General features: G+C 45.3%; 1 protein-coding gene and 1 pseudogene across 7 annotated transcripts in view; both read right to left on the bottom strand.

Moving 5' to 3' along the window:
* Positions 1 to 2,551: 2,551 nt before the first annotated feature.
* The window catches only part of LOC128930748 (uncharacterized), a 74,036-nt gene continuing 56,441 nt past the window's right edge, over positions 2,552 to 20,146 (bottom strand). For 3 of the 7 annotated variants that reach the window (XM_078364439.1, XM_078364443.1, XM_078364444.1), the window contains 6 exons: positions 18,906 to 18,968; positions 16,210 to 16,257; positions 13,230 to 13,327; positions 10,966 to 11,001; positions 7,805 to 7,921; positions 2,552 to 4,100 (listed from right to left, as the gene is read on the bottom strand). In XM_078364439.1, the coding sequence (XP_078220565.1) occupies positions 7,828 to 7,921; positions 10,966 to 11,001; positions 13,230 to 13,327; positions 16,210 to 16,257; positions 18,906 to 18,968 (339 nt within the window). In that variant the 3' untranslated portion in view covers positions 2,552 to 4,100; positions 7,805 to 7,827. Of the gene's footprint in view, positions 4,101 to 7,804; positions 7,922 to 10,965; positions 11,002 to 11,628; positions 11,681 to 13,229; positions 13,328 to 16,209; positions 16,258 to 18,905; positions 18,969 to 20,146 lie in introns of those variants that run through there. The other 4 variants (XM_078364440.1, XM_078364442.1, XR_013531857.1 and 1 more) reach the window with 4 other exon arrangements.
* LOC128930760 (small nucleolar RNA U13) lies at positions 7,276 to 7,389 on the bottom strand (annotated as a pseudogene).

Genomic DNA, 20,146 nt, shown 5'->3' with positions numbered 1-20,146 from the left:
GAGCAGTCTTGACTTCTGAAGTAATTCTTTTATTAAGTTTCAGGGTACATGCGCAGGATGTGCAGGTTGTTACATAGGTAAACACGTGCCATGGTGGTTTGCTGCATCTATCAACCCCCCACCTAGGTATTAAGCCCAGCATGCATTAGCTATTTTTCCTGATGCTTTCTCTCCCCATCCAATCCCTCCACAGATCCCAGTGGGTGTTGTTCCCCTCCCTGTGTCCATGTGTTCTCATTGTTCAGCTCCCACTTATAAGAGAGAACATGAAATGTTTGGTCTTCTTTTGTTTGTTCATTTTTTCTTTGAGATAGAGTCTCACTCTGTCACGCAGGCTGGGGGTACAGTGGTGTGATCTCCACTTACTGCAACCTTGACCTCTTGTTTTCAAGTGATTCTTGTGCCCCAGCCTCCCGAGTAGCTGGAATTACACGGGTGCAGCACCATGCCTGACTAATTTTTTGTATTTTTGGTAGAGGTGGGGTTTCACCATGTTGGCCAGGCTGGTCTCAAACTCTTGACCTCAGGTGATCCACCCATCTTGGCCTCCCAAAGTGCTGGGATTACACCACACCCAACCTTCACACATTGTCTTATATCCTCAACACAGCTTGGAGAGGAAGATCCTCTTAGGATACCTCCCTTGTTTTTCTCCCAAATGGAATAACCATAGCCCAGAGAGGTTGTATAACTTGTGAAGTAAGCACAGCTAGAAATTGAAAAACCAGGATGCGAATCTATAAATTGAGTCTCAGGGTCCAAAATTTAACCCTGCCTAATCTTGCCTACTACCTCTATAGACAAGCTAAATGAATTCCCCCATCATATTTCTTAATTAGGGGAAAAATAAAAACATGCACACATCATGTGTTAATGTATGTATTCATTCCCTGGGGCTGCTATAGCAAAGAATTGCAAACTGAGTGGCCTAAACAATTTGTTTATTCTTGCACAGCTCTGGGGCCAGAAGTCCAAAGCCAGGGTGTCTGCCAGGTTATGTTTCCTCTGAAGGCTCTAGGAAAGGATCTGTTCCAGAGTCCTCTGCTTCCTTTGGGTAGTTCTTTGGCTTGTGGTAACATCACTCCGATTTTCCCACAACATTCTCCTTATGTGACTGCCTGTATCCAAATCCCACGTTCTTATAAAGACACCAGGCATATGGGGTTAGGGACCCACTTACTCCAGTATGACCTCATTTCAATAAAGTAATTACCTCTGCAACAGCCTTATTTTCAATAAAGCCACAGTCTGAGGGGCCAGGGGTTAGGACTTCAACTTATGAATCTGAGGAAACATAATTCAACTCATATCAGTGTGTGAATACTGTGTGTGTGTGTGTAACTGGATATTCCAATTCCAGTAGTCAAAGCTGAATCAGCTGAATCAAACTTTCCTCTTTCCTACTACTAGAACAATTTCATATAGTGGTTTCTACTTGGGCAAAAAAAAGTTGTTATTTTTAAGTCTGTGTAGAAAACATTAAAAGCATTTTCTTTCCTCTAGCTTATTTTATTGCAGTAAGTTGACAGTTTTTGGAGTCAAAAGTTATACATGGCTGGGTGCGATGGCTCACACCTATAATCCCAGCACTTTGGGAGGCTGAGGTGGGTGGATCACGAGGTCAAGAGATCGAGACCATCCCGGTCCACATGGTGAAACCCCGTGTCTACTACAAATACAAAAAATTAGCTGGGCATGGTGGCATGTGCCCGTAATCCCAGCTACTCGGGAGGCTGAGGCAGGAGAATTGCCTGAACCCGGGAGGCAGAGGTTGCGGTGAGTTGAAATCGTGCCATTGCACTCCAGCCTGGGTAACAAGAGCAAAACTCTGTCTCAAAATAAATAAATAAACAAATAAAAAGTTATACATGGGATTTCAACAGTTTCAAAAGCCACACCTGCTCCCTCTTTGTGGGGACCTGACTGCATCTTATGGTAAATGGATAAATATCTTCACGTTGGAATGAAGAGAAGCCATGACTAATTAGGATATAAAATGTTATGAAGAAAATCATAAGGACACTACTATGAATGAATGTATTATTTATGAAGTGGAAGTGGATCACCACAAAGGTCTTCGTCCTTATCATCTTCACATTGAGGAGACTGAGGGTTGGTCCTGCTGCCTCAGCAATGGCAGAGCCACAAGAAAATTCACATACAGGTGGACTGTGCAGTTCGGCCCTGTGTTGTTCAGGGATCAACTATGCAATCAAGGACATGGTGTTTTATCAAGGCTTTTCTCATCTCTTCAATTATCACCTTCTCAGCATAAAAAGAGTACCCTAAAGGTGGTCCTCAGGACCCCAAGCAATGAGTATTCAAACGTTTTCATTTTAAGTGGCTTGAATATTATCCTTGTCACCCAGGTAAGTTTTATCTCATTATTAGGTAATGCTGTGTATTCCATAGGTTCACCATCTATCTGGAGCTTTAAGAGATGTGTTGCATATTACCTACAGCTATCAAGGTTCATAATTTTGGGGCCACTTCTACAGCTGTTCCATAAAATTTATTTATGAAATACAGACAAAACTATGCAACAATCGAATCCAGTATTTTTTCTCTTACTTTTATTTAAAATGATTAAAAATCGTTTATGACAGTTTAGACAATGGAATGGATTAAAGGCTTAAAATGTTTAGATTCCATTTAAGTAGGGCTGTGTGTGTGTGTGTGTGTGTGTGTGTATGTTACTAAAAATGCAAAGACTTTTTCACAAGAATTTAATTAAGCTCATGTTGAAATTCTTATAGAGAAAATAGTAATGAAGCATCAGACCTCACCATTTCTACAAGAGAACTTCTACGACAATTAAAAAGTGTTGCAGGACCGAATACTGAGACAGGAAATACGGGCTGTCTTCAAATTGCACGCATTATGCATGAATCCACAATTTGACACACAACTCTGAGTGACCTAATGTGAATTCTTAGTTGAAGGTATTTTACAAATTGGGGAGCTCTTTTAAGTGGCTTCCACTTTCACCCTTCCCTCTTTGAAGACCCCAATTCATAATGGGGAGCACAAAGCATAAATACTGGAAATTTTTATGGGTCCTGTATGTACATTCCAGAGTGTACATGAACGTCTAAATCTTTGGTTCTGATATTTAGGGCAAGATCTAAATGTTTTATGAACATTAACTGTAGTTTAATCAATCTGTGCAAATGGGCCCAAACCACCCTTTTCCCTCTGCCCACAAGTGTTTCTAAAAGAGAAGCAAATAGCTGGCATCTTCCTGGACGTCTGGGGATTTAAGACTTCCTACTCTGGTGAACTGAAAAAGTTTAAAGCAAGGAAAGCAATGTTTTTGCCCTAGGAACCAGTAGTTACAGAATTTCAAAGACTGAAAATACTTCTGATAATCACCATTTCTGTCTCCTATGTGCCAAAACACATCAAAACTATATGATTTCCCGGGAAAAACTATCCCAAAATTTCCCCCAGATGGTTTTAACATAAGTCGTTCTGCACTGAACATTTCAAAATGCAGCCTTATTTTCTCAATAATAACTTTACGTTCAGATACAACAGAGCTGAAAGGAGGTTCAAACCTTGCTTGTGGGTGTCATAAATAATTCATACCCACTTCATTAGCAATGACGAATGCCCCATGATTTTGGACATCGCTGAAGAATTTAGTGTAGGTCCAGCATCCTTGGAACCTCAACAATATTCTTCACCTCCGAGAAGCTGATAAAATCTCCTCCCCACCAAGATCCTGTGCCTCCCTCATGCTTCCTGCTGTGTCACATCACCATGGTGAAGCGTGTGTGCATTACTGCACCATGAAGTACCTGAAGTTTTCGGAACAGAGAGCCACAGTCTCTGTGTGTGAATGAATGACAAATGGACAGAGAAAGCAATTTCTTTCTACAATGCAGGGTCTAGCTGCCTAACTCATCTTTATAACCACATCACATCCAATGAGTTAGGCAGCTCATGTACTTCACACAGAAGAAAACACACTTTAGCTCATCAAATTCTGTCAAGAATAAAAGGAAATTTCTACAACAGTGATAAACAGGGTTCTTGTTTTGCTTGAGTTTTGCTCAAAGTAATCAGGGGATCTTAAAATCTTCAGACATTTTCTGGTTCTGAAAGGAAGATTGGAAACAAATGTCATCATGGGGACAAAAAAAGTTTCTTAAAAAAAAAAAAAAAACAAGATCCAACTATATGCTGTTGCAGAAGACTTGCTCGAGATTTAGAAGAAGGAAGTAGATTAGAACAGAAAGAAATGAAGCAGAAATGGGCCAGGCACCATAGCTCATGCCTGTAATCCCAGCACTTTGGGAGGCCATGGTAGGTAGATCATGAGGTCAGGAGTTTGAGACAAGCCTGGCCGAGATGGTGAAACCCCGTCTCTACTAAAAACACAAAAATTAGCTGAGTGTGGTGGCACATGCCTGTAATCCCAGCTACTCAGGAGGCTGAGGCAACAGAATTGCTTCAACTCGGGAGGTGGAGGTTGCAGTGAGCCGAGATTGTGACACTGTGACACTGCACTACAGCCTGGGCCACAGAGCAAGATTCTGACTCAAAAAAAAAACCAAAAAACAAAAAAACAAAAAGCAGATATGAAGTTGTACATCTTAAATACATACATGGTTTGTCTATTACACCTTAAGAAAGTGAGAGGAATGAAACACCTATTTTAAAAAAAGAAAACCAACGGCCAACGATGTGCTGTCTACATGAGACCTGCTTTAGATTCAGCAGAAGGAAACAGATTAGAACAGAAATAAATGATGTAGAAATGAAGTTGCACATCTTAAATATACACAATGTTTCTCTGTCAACTACACATTAACAAACCTGGAAAATTAAAAATTAAAAGTATTTTAAAACTGTTAAAATTGTATCTGCAAACAAATATTAGCTTTCAAAACATTGCTTTTTACGTTTTGCCACTTGTTAAGGATTTTGATGATCTTAAATGAACTGCATAACTTTCTCTTTGGTTAAAACTAATCTTTGTAGAAACTTCGTGTTTTGAATGTGGCCTCACTGCTCTTTATGTCATTTGCTCCGCTTTACAAAATAAAAGCAAAGTATGATTCTTAAAGGTCCACATCAAGTGACAGACATCTGCTGCTATCTGTGTAGCTCCGTTACTACAACTCTTTCTCTAGAAACTGTGCAAGCTTCGGTGTATGGCCTCAGCATGCATACAGTTCCACAGGTTGTGCACTGCACTGCCTCTCCACTGATAGTGTTAGTATACCATGCACATCATCCTTTAGGAGAGATAAAATTAATGACCCAACTAAGGAAAGATGGACAGCCAGGTACCATTGGCAGCAGCCTGGAAACTTAGAGTGAAATCTGCAGATCCCTAAGCCCCGTTTGGTACCAAACCCATACATAGTGCTGTCATACGCGTATTTCCTTCATAGTATAAAGGTTTTATAGCCAGCGAGGTGATATAGGCCCAGGATCCCCATAAAAGTCACTGCTCACCTTGAAGAGATTCCCCAAACATCATCTCACTCTGTCTGCATCCTCCTCCCTTTTGATCCCTTTAAGGAATTTTTGAGCGAGGGGAAGTTAAACTTGGTGCTTGGAAATACTTGGTAAAGGTAACACTGACGTGCAAGGGTAGCCAAAAGACATGAAAGAGCTTTAAGGCATCACATCTCTTTAGCAAAAACGTGCTTCCAGCTCAGATCAATGGGGCAGGCATGGTCCACATTTTCAAAACTACACCTATTTCAGAAACTCAACTGGCCCCATTCCGATAAAGCTTCATTGACATGAACAGACAGCTGGCCTGCAGGCTGTTGTCTGAAGATTTGATTTTCCTTTTGAAACACTGCACTGAAATATGTTTGTCCTGATTATTGAGTTTGTGGATGAACCCTGGCCCCTGTGGGGACATTTTGTGCTTGTGGAGGTGAGTACCTCGCTCTGCTCACTCAGTTTCAGCCCTTGATTAACAAAGGCTTAGGAATCACTGCCACAGATGCTACTGAAATTAACATGTGGTGTCTCGTTAATGATGGCTGCCATGTCGGGTGAAAGAGTGTTGCCACTGAACCCAAGAACCTGCTCTCAGGTTGCCAGGGAAATACGGCTGTTTTTCAGAAACTCAGTTTACTCTCAAAATTTCAGGACAGTCATGTAGACGGAGGCTCACCCCAAACGGAGGTTCATTAGCCAATGGTTGATACTGCACATTCACCAGCAGAGGGCGCGCAAGGGAACGTTTTGCCCATTCACCAGCAGAGGGCGCGCATGGGAAGGTTCTGCCCATTCACCAGCAGAGGAAGCGCATGGGAAGGTTCTGCCCATTCACCAGCAGAGGGCGCGCATGGGAAGGTTTTAGGATTTTTTGAGGCCAAATGCACATTCTGAAGAAAACATCTTAGGAATGGACTTCCCTCTCCAGTTTCCTTCAGGGACGCAAAGAAAGTATGAGTTACAGGGCCCTGGGCAAACTCCAGGCAGATTCTGATGTGGGTGGCGTAAGGTTTAAACCAAACCTGCAGAGACCCTCAGTTAAGATTTGAGTCACTCTTTTGGCTATAAAGCCTCCCTCTACCTCCTCTGACTATGGTATTCTGTGCTCTCAAGTCCGAAGTTTTTCTTCAGACCCAGGAGTGTGGAGCCAACGTTGAACCAGGAAGCCACAGCAGATCTTTGTTTCCCTGATGGTCTGAGCACAGCCTCGGAATTCCACAGACAGGCTTATAATTTAGTGTTCTGTATTTTTCTTTGTGGGTGGGGTCTGTGCAAAACATTCACATTCAACCCAGATATTTTTCCTGATATTTCCTGACTCACCTGTGATGAAAGTTTCACTGGATACAAAACAAAGCGGAACTGTATTTGTCTAGTTAAATCAACCGTCATGCTTAAAAACTTTTTTTTTTTTTTGGTTCTTTTTCTTTTCTTTTCTTTTCTTTTCTTTTTAGACGGAGTTTCGCTCTTGTTACCCAGGCTGGAGTGCAATGGCGCGATCTCGGCTCGCTGCAACCTCCGCCTCCTGGGTTTAGGCAATTCTCCTGCCTCAGCCTCCTGAGTTCAGGAAATTCTCCTGTCTCAGCCTCCTGAGTAGCTGGGATTACAGGCACGCGCCACCGTGCCCAGATAATTTTTTGTATTTTTAGTAGAGACGGGGTTTCACTATGTTGTCCAGGATGGTCTCGATCTCTTGACCTTGGGATCCACCCACCTCGGCCTCCCAAAGTGCTGGGATTACAGGCGTGAGCCACCGCACCCAGCCTCTTTTTGGTTCTTTTTCTTTCCTTTTTTTCTCCTCCTATTTTACATGAGACAGATAATGTGCCGCTGTCATTGTAACAAAGTTTAGAGGAAGGTACAACTCACATATGACCATGAAAACCCAATCGTCAGCTGGGCACAGTGGCTCATGCTCATGATCCCAGCACTTTGGGAGGCCGGGGAGGGCAGATCACTTGAGGTCAGGAGTTCAAGAAGAGCCTGGCCAACATGGTGAAACCACCTCTCTACTAAAAATACAAAAATTAGCCAGGCGTGGTGACGCACGTGGTGAGCCTATAGTTCCACCTCTTTGGGAGGCTGAGGCAGGAGAATCTTGTCAACCTGCAAAGTGGAGGTTGCAGTGACCTGAGATTGTGCCACTGCACTCCAGCCTGGGCAACAAAGTGAAACTCCAACTCAAGAAAACTGAAAATAAATGTTTAAAAAACACATCAGTCAAGTTATGTATATTGAACTTAACCAGAAATAACCTTACTAGTGACAGAAATCAGAAAATAATTTTCTTTAAATCAGGCTTAATAACAAGGAAAACAAGGTTTAGAGCAAGACTTACCACGGGTCCTGAAACAATTCCTCCTACTGTTGAGTCTGAAATAACTGGCTGCTGCTCCCAGCAGTGTCACCACCACCACGGATACAATGGGAGACACGATTTTTGCCGCCATATTGCCTGCAGGAGTGGAGAAAAGGCAAGCTCACCTGAGAAAAAAACATGGCAGGCAGGAATACTGCTTAAATACTAGATTGGTGCAAGTTATTGTGGTTTTTGCCATTGAAAGTAATAGCAAAAATTCCAATCACTGTTGCATCGATCTAACAACTTCTCCATCATATCTCTTCCCACCCCTGTGTCCACAGAAAACAAGAGAAATTTCATTTTAAAAAATAAGCAAAAGAGAGAAAAAAACTTAGAAAGTAATTCTGTTTTCACAAAGAGCCAAGCTTGTCAACCACATTTTACCACTGAAGACATCCAAGGCCAGGATTTGCAGAGGAGGCACTCGGCATTTTTGTTTGTTTGTTGAATTCGTGTGTACAGTTTTATTAATTTGATGTATTTATTTGTTATTATTCTTATTTTGAGACAGAGTCCCAGTCTGTCACTTATTCCGGAATATAGTGGCATGATCTTGGCTCCCTGCAACCTCTACCTTCTGAGCTCAAGCAATTTTCTTGCCTCAGCCTCCTGAGTAGCTGGGATTACAGATGTGTGCCACTGCACCTGGCTAATTTTTGTATTTTTAGTAGAGACAGGATTTCACCATGTTGGCCAGGCTGGTCTCAAACTCCTGATCTCAAGTGATTCACCGCCTCAGCTTCCCAAAGTGCTGGGATTACAGGCCTGATTTCTTTATTTTTTTAGAGATGGGCTCTCACCATGCTGCCTAAGCTGGTCTTGAACTCCTGGGCTCAAGTGATCCTCATGCCTTCACCTCCTGAGTAGCTGGGGTGATAGGCATGCGTCAAAACTATTTTGTGTCCTTTTAGATGTAGAATGTTTACTCATGCAAAAATATTGTTCAATTAAAAACCGCCAGATAGGCCCACTTTCAAAGGCATGCGGGAACTCTAGACCCAACCACACACCAGACTATGCATCTTCAATGCCTCGACGGCAAATCATCCCAGACCTTCGGTACTCCTGCACAAAGAACAAGAACGACCTTGATGTGACAAAAATTGACACTTCCATAGGGTAAAAAAGGAAGAAATCACTGTTTCCATTTGAAATAGCCACCTTTCCATGCATGCCTTTCTTCAGACCGGGTTGAACACCTGGGCTGCTACGTGGCATGACACAGCTGAGGGACACGAGGCTGCTCCAATGAATGAGGCTGCCATGCTGGGGGAAAGAGTATTGTCACTGAATGCAAGAAGCTGCTCTACAGCTGGTGCTGCCACCTGCCGCCTCCTGCCTCCTGCGAGAGATAGCCCTGTATTCCTCCCCTCCCTGTGTGCACACACTGCACAATATGACTTCACAGTGTTTCCCATCCAGAGGAGGACCGCATCTTTATTCTGAGAATCCAGGCTTTAGCCAACAGAGTGCCACAGAAGTGAAGACGTGATGGCTCTAAGCCCAGGCACGGTTCTCTTCGTGATGTTGGTATTCTGCCTGGTCACCATGTGATGAAACCTGGCCTGGCTTCCTGGAGGGATGTCAGAACCCACATGAAGCTGAGATGAGCCATTCCACCTAGGGCCCCAGATACATTAACAAGACCCAGAAAACATCTTCAAAGCGCTGGCCATGCCTACAGTTGACTGCAGACAAGAGGGAGCTCAGAAGAGACAGAAGGAGCACTAGATGGGTTTTAGCCCAAATTGCTGGCTCACGTAATCATAAACATAACAAATGGTTGTTATTTCTAGCCACTATGTTTTGGGGTCTTTTGTAACACAGCATAACTGACTGATTCACGCCTTTTCCTCTTTGCCATCTCTTACAAATCAATCAAGGACAATCACTTGTCATTACCAAGTGGTCATCCAAGCTGACCGCTTCTCTTCTCCTCCCTCACCTGGGCTTGATTTCAGCCTGTTGTCATTTCCAGGGAGTGCTGAAGTGCTCTGAAAGGGGGTCTCCCTGGGTCTTAGGGCGCCCCCTCAGATCCATTCTTCACCCACACAGCAACAGGGGCAGGCAGACTCCTTCCTTTGAAGGTTCTATGAAGCGCAGAGTCCACCTCCGCTAACCTGGCCATCTTCCCCAGTCACCACTGCATCCTTCCCTGGTTCCTGTTGCATCCCACACCCGGCTACACAATTTCTGGTGTTCCCACGTGCGAATCCAGCTCTACCCAGCACACTCTCTTCCCTGCCACCTCGCTCTGCTCCTGGGCACCCCCCAACCCATATTTTGGGCTTCGACTTGGATATTGTTCTGTCCAGGAAGCCCTACCTCGGTCACCTGACCCAGTCTACAGGATCACGTATGTTCCAGAACATTATTTGTCAGAGTTGGCTGCGATCGCTTGTTCATTTGCCTAGCCCTTTCCATCTCTGAACGTCACTTTACACCACAGAGGGGAAAAGGAGAATCAATGAATTTCTCTAAGGATGCCAGCATACCCAAAAACATTGATCCTGGTACTCTGCATTGAAATGTAGAGGTCACCTTCAATCACTGTCTCCTCCCCCATAACTGAAAACTCACAAGAGCCTTGCATTGAGGGTATTTACCGTCAACTCAGCTTAAACTCAAGCAGGTGTCAGCCCAGATCTCTAAGTCAGACTCAGGGAATGAGGAGCCTGTTCTCCCAGCCACACAGGATACAATCAGCCCCTGCTCTTACAGTTCTCCCTCCTGTGACCTGACATGGGGTTGATGGTGCACTCTGAGGACTTCTTTGGGCAGAGCGTTCATAACTTCCTTTCTCCTGTCGTGCTTGGGTTTCAAGTTAGCGCTGGTGAAAGGAGAGTAATGGCGGTACCGGGAGAAATCCAGCAGTCTCAGCACTCACGGTCTTGCTCTGAGAGCGAGGAGGCCTCTTCTGCAGTGAATACCAATGCTTGCCCCTTCTTTGAACTCTGATGGGTTGCGTGTGTGTGTCAAGTAGCCTCTGAACAAAGATGCTCAGACGTTTTTGTTAAGAGGCTACTGTACATACATAGGAAGTGTGAGTGATCCACGGAAGCCGTGGGGTTGGGAGGCATTGATTTAAGAGTGTGTGCGCTTCTTAAAGGTTGGGACCAGGTGAGTCGATCAGTTACCTTCTGAGGAGGCATGCCCCAAATGGTGATCTCCACCTGTAAACGGAAAAGGACACTCGTGTTTATTCAGCAGAGCTTATGCAGTGCCTTCTATTGCCCGGCCCTGTTGAGAATGCGACTCCGGCACAGCACACACATACCTATTTTCAGGGAATTTACAGTCTTGTTGGGGGAGGGGACAGCCAAGCAGCATGAGGTGGAGGAAGGTGAATGTGTGTGCTTTGTCTAACAGTCATTAGCGCAATGGGGATGATACCAGGGAGAGGGAGACCAGCTTTTATTTCAGGGTCTGGGAGTCTATGTACATGCCTATGTGAAACACACACAGGCGGACAAGCTCACTGACACACATGCACACGCACACATGCCGTTGATACACACACGCACGGGCAACACACACTGACATGCACAAATGTGTGTGCAGGTGCATACACCATGTAGCATGTAACAAGCTTGTGCAACAAAAGGCAGGCAAGCACACATATAGACGTGCATACACACACACATTTACACCCGTGCAACACATAAAAGCAAATGCAACACAGAAGCACACATGCATTCAGTGCACACATTCACACACACGCACATACCCACACATACGCACAAACACACATATGCATACACACACACAGGCAACATAAGCACATATAAAGCATGATTTACCTAAACATACACCTGTAGACACGTGTGCATATGCACATCCCGATGTGTGCACCTGTATGCAGAAACACATAAACACATTCATTCACACACAAATATGCACACATAAACACATCCGTCTGTATGCGCATACCTGTACTTATGCATGTATACGTACACTCCACATGCACATATGCATATGTTATATTCATGCAGTACCCACGTGTTCATGTGGTAGCACACCCCTCAATGCATGCACATGGACACACATGGGAAACAGGCAATACATATGTGACCCAAGCACATATATGCACACATGCAAATTCCACTTATACAAACATGCAGGCACTCAATCTGCCTGTGTGCACAGACACTTCCACACATGCACTCATCCACATCATTTACACACATGATTACAAAATCCACATGCACACGTGGACGTTCATGTATACACAATACACACACATACCTTGCGCAAACACACATGCATACATACACACACGTGCACATACATGCACCCAATAACACTTATAAGTGGGCCATGGTTCCTTTCAAGAAGCTAAGTCTTCATGGCATGCACAGCATCTCCCCCAGCATGGATGCCAAAGGAAGATGCACATTGGTCCCGGATGGCCAGTTGGCTGTTGTGCACTGGATAAAAGCGCCAGCTTCCCATCAGCACCCAGACAGTGTATTCCTTATTCACAAATGGACAGTTTTGCCACATTCTGTAAGACATCATTCCTTCACCATCAGTATTTCCATAAAGAGAGTTGACTCTACAGCTCACTTTCTTCAGCGTAGAAAAGAGACCATAAAATGCAAGACATGGCCGAGAAGTCCACATGACCTCACAGAAGCAAACGGGTCAGCAAACCTGAGTGACATGGTTTGAAAGGCTGCAGACACTCCTATGGGCTCTCCAGGGCAGGGGAGGAGTGCAGGTGTCGTCTCGCCCCTGTTTACTGTTCACGAGCCTGGTGGCGGAAGCTGCATTAGATGTGCATCCCTGAGGGTCTGGGGGCCTCACGTAGATGGGAAAAGGTGTTTTCTTGGACATTCAAAAGACAAAAAGCCAGCAAATTTGTTAAAAAAAAAAAACAATAGGGTGAAACCGCAGGCCACAAATGGTAATCAAAGCCCATTAAAAAAAGAGTTGCTCACTGGGTGCGGTGGCTCACGCCTATAATCCCAGCATTTTCGGAGGCCGAGATGGCTGGATCACCTGAGGTCAGCAGTTCGAGACCAGCCTGGCCAACATGGTGGAACCTCATCTCTACTAAAAATACCAAAACTTAGCCAAGCATGGTAGTGGGCGCCTGTAATCCCAGCTACTCGGGAGGCTGAACCAGGCAAATCGCTTGAACCTGAGAGGCAGAGGTTGCAGTGAGCTGAGATCGTTCCACGGCAGTCCAGCCTGGGCAACAAGAGTGAAAATCCACACACACAAAAAAGAGTTTCTCCGGGTAGGGTGTGGTGACTCACACCTGTAATCCTCCCACTTTGGGATGCCATGGCTGTAAGACCACTTGAGCTCAGTTGGAGTCCGGCCTGAGAAACACAGAGAAGACCCCATTTCTACTAAACAGAAATAAAAAAAATTAGCTGGATGTGGGGATGTGCACCTGTAGTCTCGGCTACTTGGGAGGCTGAGGCAGAAGGATTGCTTGAGTCCAGGAGGTGGAGGCTGCAGTGATTTATGATCACGTCCTTGCACTCCGGGCTGGGATAGAGTGAGAGTTTGTCTCAGAAAAAACAACAACAAAAAAGTTCTTCTTTATTTTTCTAATGTGTTAAAAGCAATTTCTAAAATACAGATTTGAGATTAGAAAAAAATGCTTTGTGCTGATTTTGAAGTGGAATGACTTATATGGATGGTGGGTTCTATGGGCTGAACTGTGTCCCCCTCCAAATTCAGAGTGAGTGCTATCCCCCAGGGGATCAGGACTGTGACTGTGTTTGAAGACAAGGTATTTAAAGAGGTGATTAAAGTAGAACGAGGTCACTAGGGTGGGCCCTGCTCCAAAGGACGATAGTCCTTATGAGAAGACGAGGTGAGGACACAGGCACACGATGGCCCGGTGAGGACACGGGGAGAAGACCATGTCTCCAAGCCCAGGAGAGAGGCCTCAGGAGGGACCAGCCCTGCCCATACCTGGATCTCAGACCTCCAGCCTCCAGGACTGTGGGAGAATCAACGTCTGCTGTTTCTAAGCCACCCAGTCTATGGTGTTCTGTGACAGCAGCCTGAAATGGACTAAGAGATATCAACAGAAGAGGAGGTGAAAACACAGACACAGAGGGACAACCCAGTGAGGGCACAGGGAGAAGACGGTGTCTACAAGCTCAAGAGCGAGGCCTCAGGAGGAGCCAGCCCTGCCCACACCTGGATCTCAGACCTCCAGCCTCCAGGATGGTGGGAGATGAAGCCCCTTTGGTTTCAGCACTCCAGACCGTACGTACTACTTTGTAGGGCGGCCTTAGCGGACTAAAACAGCGGGTATGAGAGAAACCTGGCCATTAGCATTTAAAAACAGCGAGTGAAACATGTTCTCCCCACTCTCTGGAGGGAGGCCAGCCAAGGTCAGCTCTCACCCCTCACTGCTCTGGACGAGGCATGAACAGGCCTTGCATGCTTTGCTGCTGCATCTGAGGAGCAGCTGGGTGACTCATCCCTGGCAGCCGCCTGCGTCCCAGCAGGTACCTCCTGCTAATGCTAATCCCAGCGCTGACTCAGAGCCTCGCTCTGTGGGGGCTGGAGAGCAGGTGTCCCGGCCGAAAGAGAAGCACGGGCATCATGCCCCCAACCTGGCTGTGCTTCCATGGGGTCCTGGCCCTGCCAAGGAGCACAGGGACATTTCCCTTCAGTTTTGCCCCAGGGATAGAGCAGCACCCTGACCTGTATGTTTTGATCCATTCGGGACCCAGATAATGGTCTCCCCAAAAATGGCACAGCGCAGACATCGGAGACTAAGTTCACAGGAAAACAGGAAATGATTAGGACTCTCAGGAGAACCGCTTGATGAGTGATTTCTTTCTAATTCATGAGTATGCCAGAGAACAAAAGTACATGTCCTGAACAGCTCCTCACAGACAGTGGATTTCCACAGAAGGTTCATTCCTAGGCTGTAGGGATGTGGGGACAGCTCACTTCATATAACACACTCCAAGGTGGGCCGGATGTGGTGGTGCAGGCCTGTAATTCCAGCACTTAGGGAGGCCAAGTGGGAAGATCACTGAAGCCTGGTTCAAGACCAGCCTGAGCAACATGGCAAAACCACCTTTGCAAATATCATAACCGAGGCAGTGATGACAGTGAGAGAGGTTAGACCTGACCGACTCCATGTTGCTTGTAACCCTTAAGCTGTCCTTGTTCATTGCTGGGCATAGGCCATACTAACTTTAGGAGAAAATTTAGTTTATGGTTTGACTCTGAAACAAAACTGACAATAGCCTTTTCCTGAAAACACCTGCCCCTTGCCTGGGGACCTATCTGCCTTTGTAGGACTAACAAATTAGCTACACCATGAGAAACCACGGTTTAGTGCTGGGCCCAGTGACTCACGCCTGTAATCTAGCACTTCGAGAGGCCGAGGCGGGTGGCTTGCCTGAGGTCAGGAACGTGAGACCAGCCTGACCAGTATGGTGGAACCCCGTCTCTAATAAAAATACAAAAAGTAGCTGGGCATGATGGCGTACACCTGTAGTCCCAGTTACTTGGGAGGCTGAGGCAGGAGAATTGTTTGAACCCAGGAGGCGGAGGATGTAGTGAGCTGAGATCACGTCACTGCACTCCAGTGTGGGCAAGAGAGCAACACTCTATCTAAAAAAAAAAAAAAAGAGTCCGGTTGTGGTGGCTCATGCCTGTAATCCCAGCACTTTGGGAGGCCGAGGTGGGTGGATCACGAGGTCAAGAGATCGAGACCATCCCGGTCCAAGGAGGTGAAATCCCGTCTCTACTAAAAATAGAAAAATTAGCTGGGCATGGTGGCGCGTGCCTATAGTCACAGCCACTCGGGGGAGGCTGAGGCAGGAGAATTGCCTGAACCCAGGAGGCGGAGGTTGTGGTGAGCCGAGATCACACCATTGCACTGCAGCCTGGGTAACAAGAGCGAAACGCTGTCTCAAAAAAAAGAAAAGTAGGTGTTTTCTATTGTGTTTGATGTAAGTGAGCTGCACCCCTAAAGAATTTCCCGTTCGTTGGATTTCCGTTCGTTGGATGCTCTCTCTCTCTAATCTGTTGTATACTTCTTTGCTGTTTATGTTTACCTAAACAGAGGTGTGTGTGTATGTGTGTGTGTGTATGTGTGCATGTATGTGTGTGTTTATGTGTGTGTATGTGGTGTGTGCATGTAAGTGTACGTGTATGTGTGTGTGTGTGTGTGTATGTGGCGTGTGTGTGTGTGTGGCTGCACCCACCATCCTGGGGAACAGAAACTGGACAGCTCAGCACAAATAGGTTCTCAGAAGACCAGGCACCAGCACAGAGCATCCCACTCACCAAAAACTCCAGGTAGAAGGCCCAGGGCAGAATGCAACCGGGATCCCAGAGAGATAACCCCTCCCACCCTCCGCCCACCACCGCGTGCCCAGATGTGGGGGTACCGTGTGTGTCGCCGGTGTCATAACTGGAGTAACCACCGCTGCCGCCTCCTGTTAGAGAAGGTAGAGTTGAAGGATGTTGAGGGATCCGAGCATGGAATTTCCTGCAGGTGGTCTGTCCAGCTCATTGGGAGTCGAGTGACTGTGTCATTCCCAAGAGAGCTCCAAAGAGTGATCAGCATTGGGGAGAGTCAAGGGAGGCCACACCAAAGCTTCCTCGTCCCTGTGGGAAAACTCAAGCCAACACTGAGCTCGGGCTATAAAACACACTTTGCCATCACAGAACAAACACTTACTCTGCCAACTCCAAATTCCTGCAGGCTAACCCTCTTCCTGCTGAGAAACCGATATGAGAACAGCCACAGGGAGGCAGGATTAGAAGGACCTTCCAGAAGATGGTCTCAATCACAAATATCTTAGTTTCTCTTCTCAAAAATAACTAGTTATTTTTCGTTTATTCCTGATTGTAAATGTCATAAATTCCAAGACAATGCTCCTTATTTACTGCAAGCAAACGTGGCAGAATAGATGACTGGATGCAATCAGGGTGTCTGAAGGATACATGCCCAGCTCTGCAAAATATCTAGGACAAGTCCTTTATGTCTTCTAAAGGAGAGCTGCAGAACTAAACACACCAGAAACCTCATGTGCTTGAAACTAAAGCCTCAAACGTCACACTCTTCAGCCCAGTGTTGCATGCATCTCTGCCTCCTATTGTCCATGCTTGCATTTCCATATGAAAGATTCTTGGTAGACATTCACCTCCAATTACAGAGAAAACTTTATATTAGAAGGTTTTACATATGTCTGTGTGCATAAAGATATATGTACACATATAAAGGTGTATATACACACACACACATATACCTAAAAGTATATATACACATATGTAAAGGGACATATATACACATATATAAAAAAGTATGCATACATATATGAAGGTACATATGTATCTATAATATAGAAACATGTAAGCTATATATGCATACAAATATTAAAAGATATGAACAAATGTGTGCATGTACAAAGAATGCATATATACACATAAAATATATACTTATATATTTACACATATATAAAGACTATATACGGATATATACATATATCTCTATATAAAGATATGCACATAAAGACATAAGTTTGTATAAATATACATATACCTATATAAAAGCACATGTACATAAAGGTATATATGTACATATATACAGATATATAAATAAAGGTATATATTTATATATGTATAAAACATACATTTACATAATGTACACAAATATCAAAATGCATATAAAATGTATATGTACATGAAGATATATTAAAAGATACACATATAGACCAGCTGTGGTGGATCACGCCTGCAATCCCAGCACTTTGGGAGGCCAAAGTGGGTGGATCACTTGAGGACACAAGTTCGAGACCAGCCTGGCCAACATGGTGAAATCCTATCTCTACTAAAAATACAAATATTAGCCAGGCATGGTGGAGGGCGCCTGTCATCCCAGCTACTCAGGAGGCTGAGGCAAGAGAATCACTTGAACCTGAGAGGCAGAGGTTGCAGTGAGGAGAGACTGTGCCACTGTATTCCAGCCTGGGTGACAGAGCAAGACTTCAGGTCAAAAAAAGAAGGAAAGAAATTAAATAAAATATACATCTACAGATATATAAAATATGTACTTATGTAAGTGTGTATACATATATAAAAGCTGTATATAGATATATAAAGATATTTGTAAACATATATAAAGACATGTACATACCTACACAAAGATACATACACATGTATATATAACTTTGTGTGTATATATATTTATAATGTAAATAAAGGTATATACACAAAAAGGCGTCAGTGCACATAAATTTATACACACATACAAAGATATATACATGTGTATATATAAAAGTGAATCTATATACACATACACATATAAAAGCATATACACATAAAAGTATATATGTACATATATAAAGATATGTATAAGTAAAGGGATATACTTAATTATGTATGTAAAGATGGGTATACATAAATATATATATAAAATATAAATATGTATATAAAATGTATATGTATTCAAAGATACACATAAAGATATATTAAAAATATATAAAGATATATTAAAAAATATACATATAGATACATAATTATATACAAAAGCCTATATTGGTATATAAATATACAGACATACACAAATATAAAACATATACATGTATAAAGATATACAAGCATGTGTACAAAGTCAGAAATATATAAAAACATAAAAACCCACATCCATGCATATGTAAATGTGTTTATGTATATTTGAAAGCATATAGAGACACAGATACGGACGTGGAACATTCGTGTACACACTGATGGAGGGGGCTAAGCACGCATGTGCATGAAGCTGTGTCGAGGCACAGACGGTCACACTTGCACATGTGGAGTCTGAGCAGAAATGCCCACACGTGTGTCCATGGAGCCTCCAGTTGAATCTGTTCATTTTGTTTCCATCCCGTCACCAGCCTGGAGAGGCAGACAGATGCCCAGACCGCGACGCCACTGATGCAGCCACGGGGCCTTCTGCGTCAGCCCCTGCATCAGCCTATCGTCCACCCGTGACCAACTTTGCCCCTGGACTGGGCGTCCCTCTCTCCCCAACCTCAGGCCTCTCACCGCCCTCTCTGAGCAAATCCACGTGTCCCTCCTGGGGAGGCTCAGCACCTACCTGCAGGTGGCCTGGGCCTGGGTGGGTAGTGTCAGTCATTGCGGTCCCCATCATTGAAATAACCTGTGGGCAGAGCACACGGCATTGCTAACGCGTCCTCTCCAGAGGTCCCCTTCACAGCAGGTCTGCGTTGGGGACACTGGGGCAGGTTTTGGAGGACAGCATTGCGATGCCGATGCCAACGGGCTCTTGGCAGGATGCCCGCAGGCACCAGGCATTAAATGACCTCGTGGGCAGCCGCCCAGCCTGTAGGAGGCATGTGCAGGGCCCAGGACCGCGGCAGGTGGCCTCAAGGTGTGGGCTCTCGCCCCTCTTCTGCTCAAAGCCCTCCCAGGGCTGACCGTGAGCTGGGGTATAGCTCAGGCTGTGGTGTCTTCCTGCTGCCTGGACCCCTCTCTCAGGGTGCCCCGTCTCACAATGCCCTGCACTTCCCTCCTTCCCTGGATGTCCCCGTTGCTCCTGCTCTGTACCTTTGCACGCCCCTTTTCCCTCTGCTCCCTCCTGGCCTTCCTTCCTGGATGAGCCGGTGTCGCCTGTCACCCCGTCCCTGTCCAGCTCTCCTTCTGTCCCGCTCCCACCCAGGCCGTCCCCTGCTCAGAATCCTCCACCATCATCTCCTATCCTGCCCCGAGTCCTGAAACAAGCCTGAAGGAGACTCGGGGCTTTTCCTTCTCTCCTGACGGCTCCTCTTGGCCCTTCAACTAGGCACCCGCCCCGGGGCTTCAGCATCACCATAGGCAGGCTCCTAACCCCCTGCCTGTAGGGAAAAGACCCCATAACTGCGGAGGCAGGAGCAGAAGGCCTCAGCCTATCTCCCTATATATAATGAAGAAGAAAGTAACTAGAAATGAACAGTAGTTCGTAGTTAGTAGTTACTCATATGCAATCTTAGTTATTTATAGGTGATCTTAATTCTTTTACTAATGCCTCTCAGGTTGGAAGTGTGAACCTGGGGTGACATCGTGGAATGAATGACCCTAAGGCAAGATGCTTTATGTCCTCTGTCACGCCTGCAAAAAGAGCTGCTGGAGGGTGCCTCAGCTGTGCGACAGTGTCAGCGCTGTGAAAGCACCTGCTGTTTAGCCAGCCAGGGAAGGAGATGTCCAAGATGGCCAAGACGTCTCCTTCCTCAAGGGAGTGAGGAGAAAACTCCGCTTCTCCAAGCTCTCGTGGTAAGCCTGACCGCTGTCAGGGAGGCCCGCGGACATCCCGGGACTTAATTGTCCCTGTGTGGTGCTGTG

The sequence above is a fragment of the Callithrix jacchus genome, chromosome Y (assembly GCF_049354715.1).
Source record: "Callithrix jacchus isolate 240 chromosome Y, calJac240_pri, whole genome shotgun sequence".
In the NCBI taxonomy this organism is placed as follows: domain Eukaryota; kingdom Metazoa; phylum Chordata; class Mammalia; order Primates; family Cebidae; genus Callithrix; species Callithrix jacchus.
Note: the sequence above shows the minus strand (reverse complement) of the source record. Positions and strands in the feature narration are given on the sequence as shown.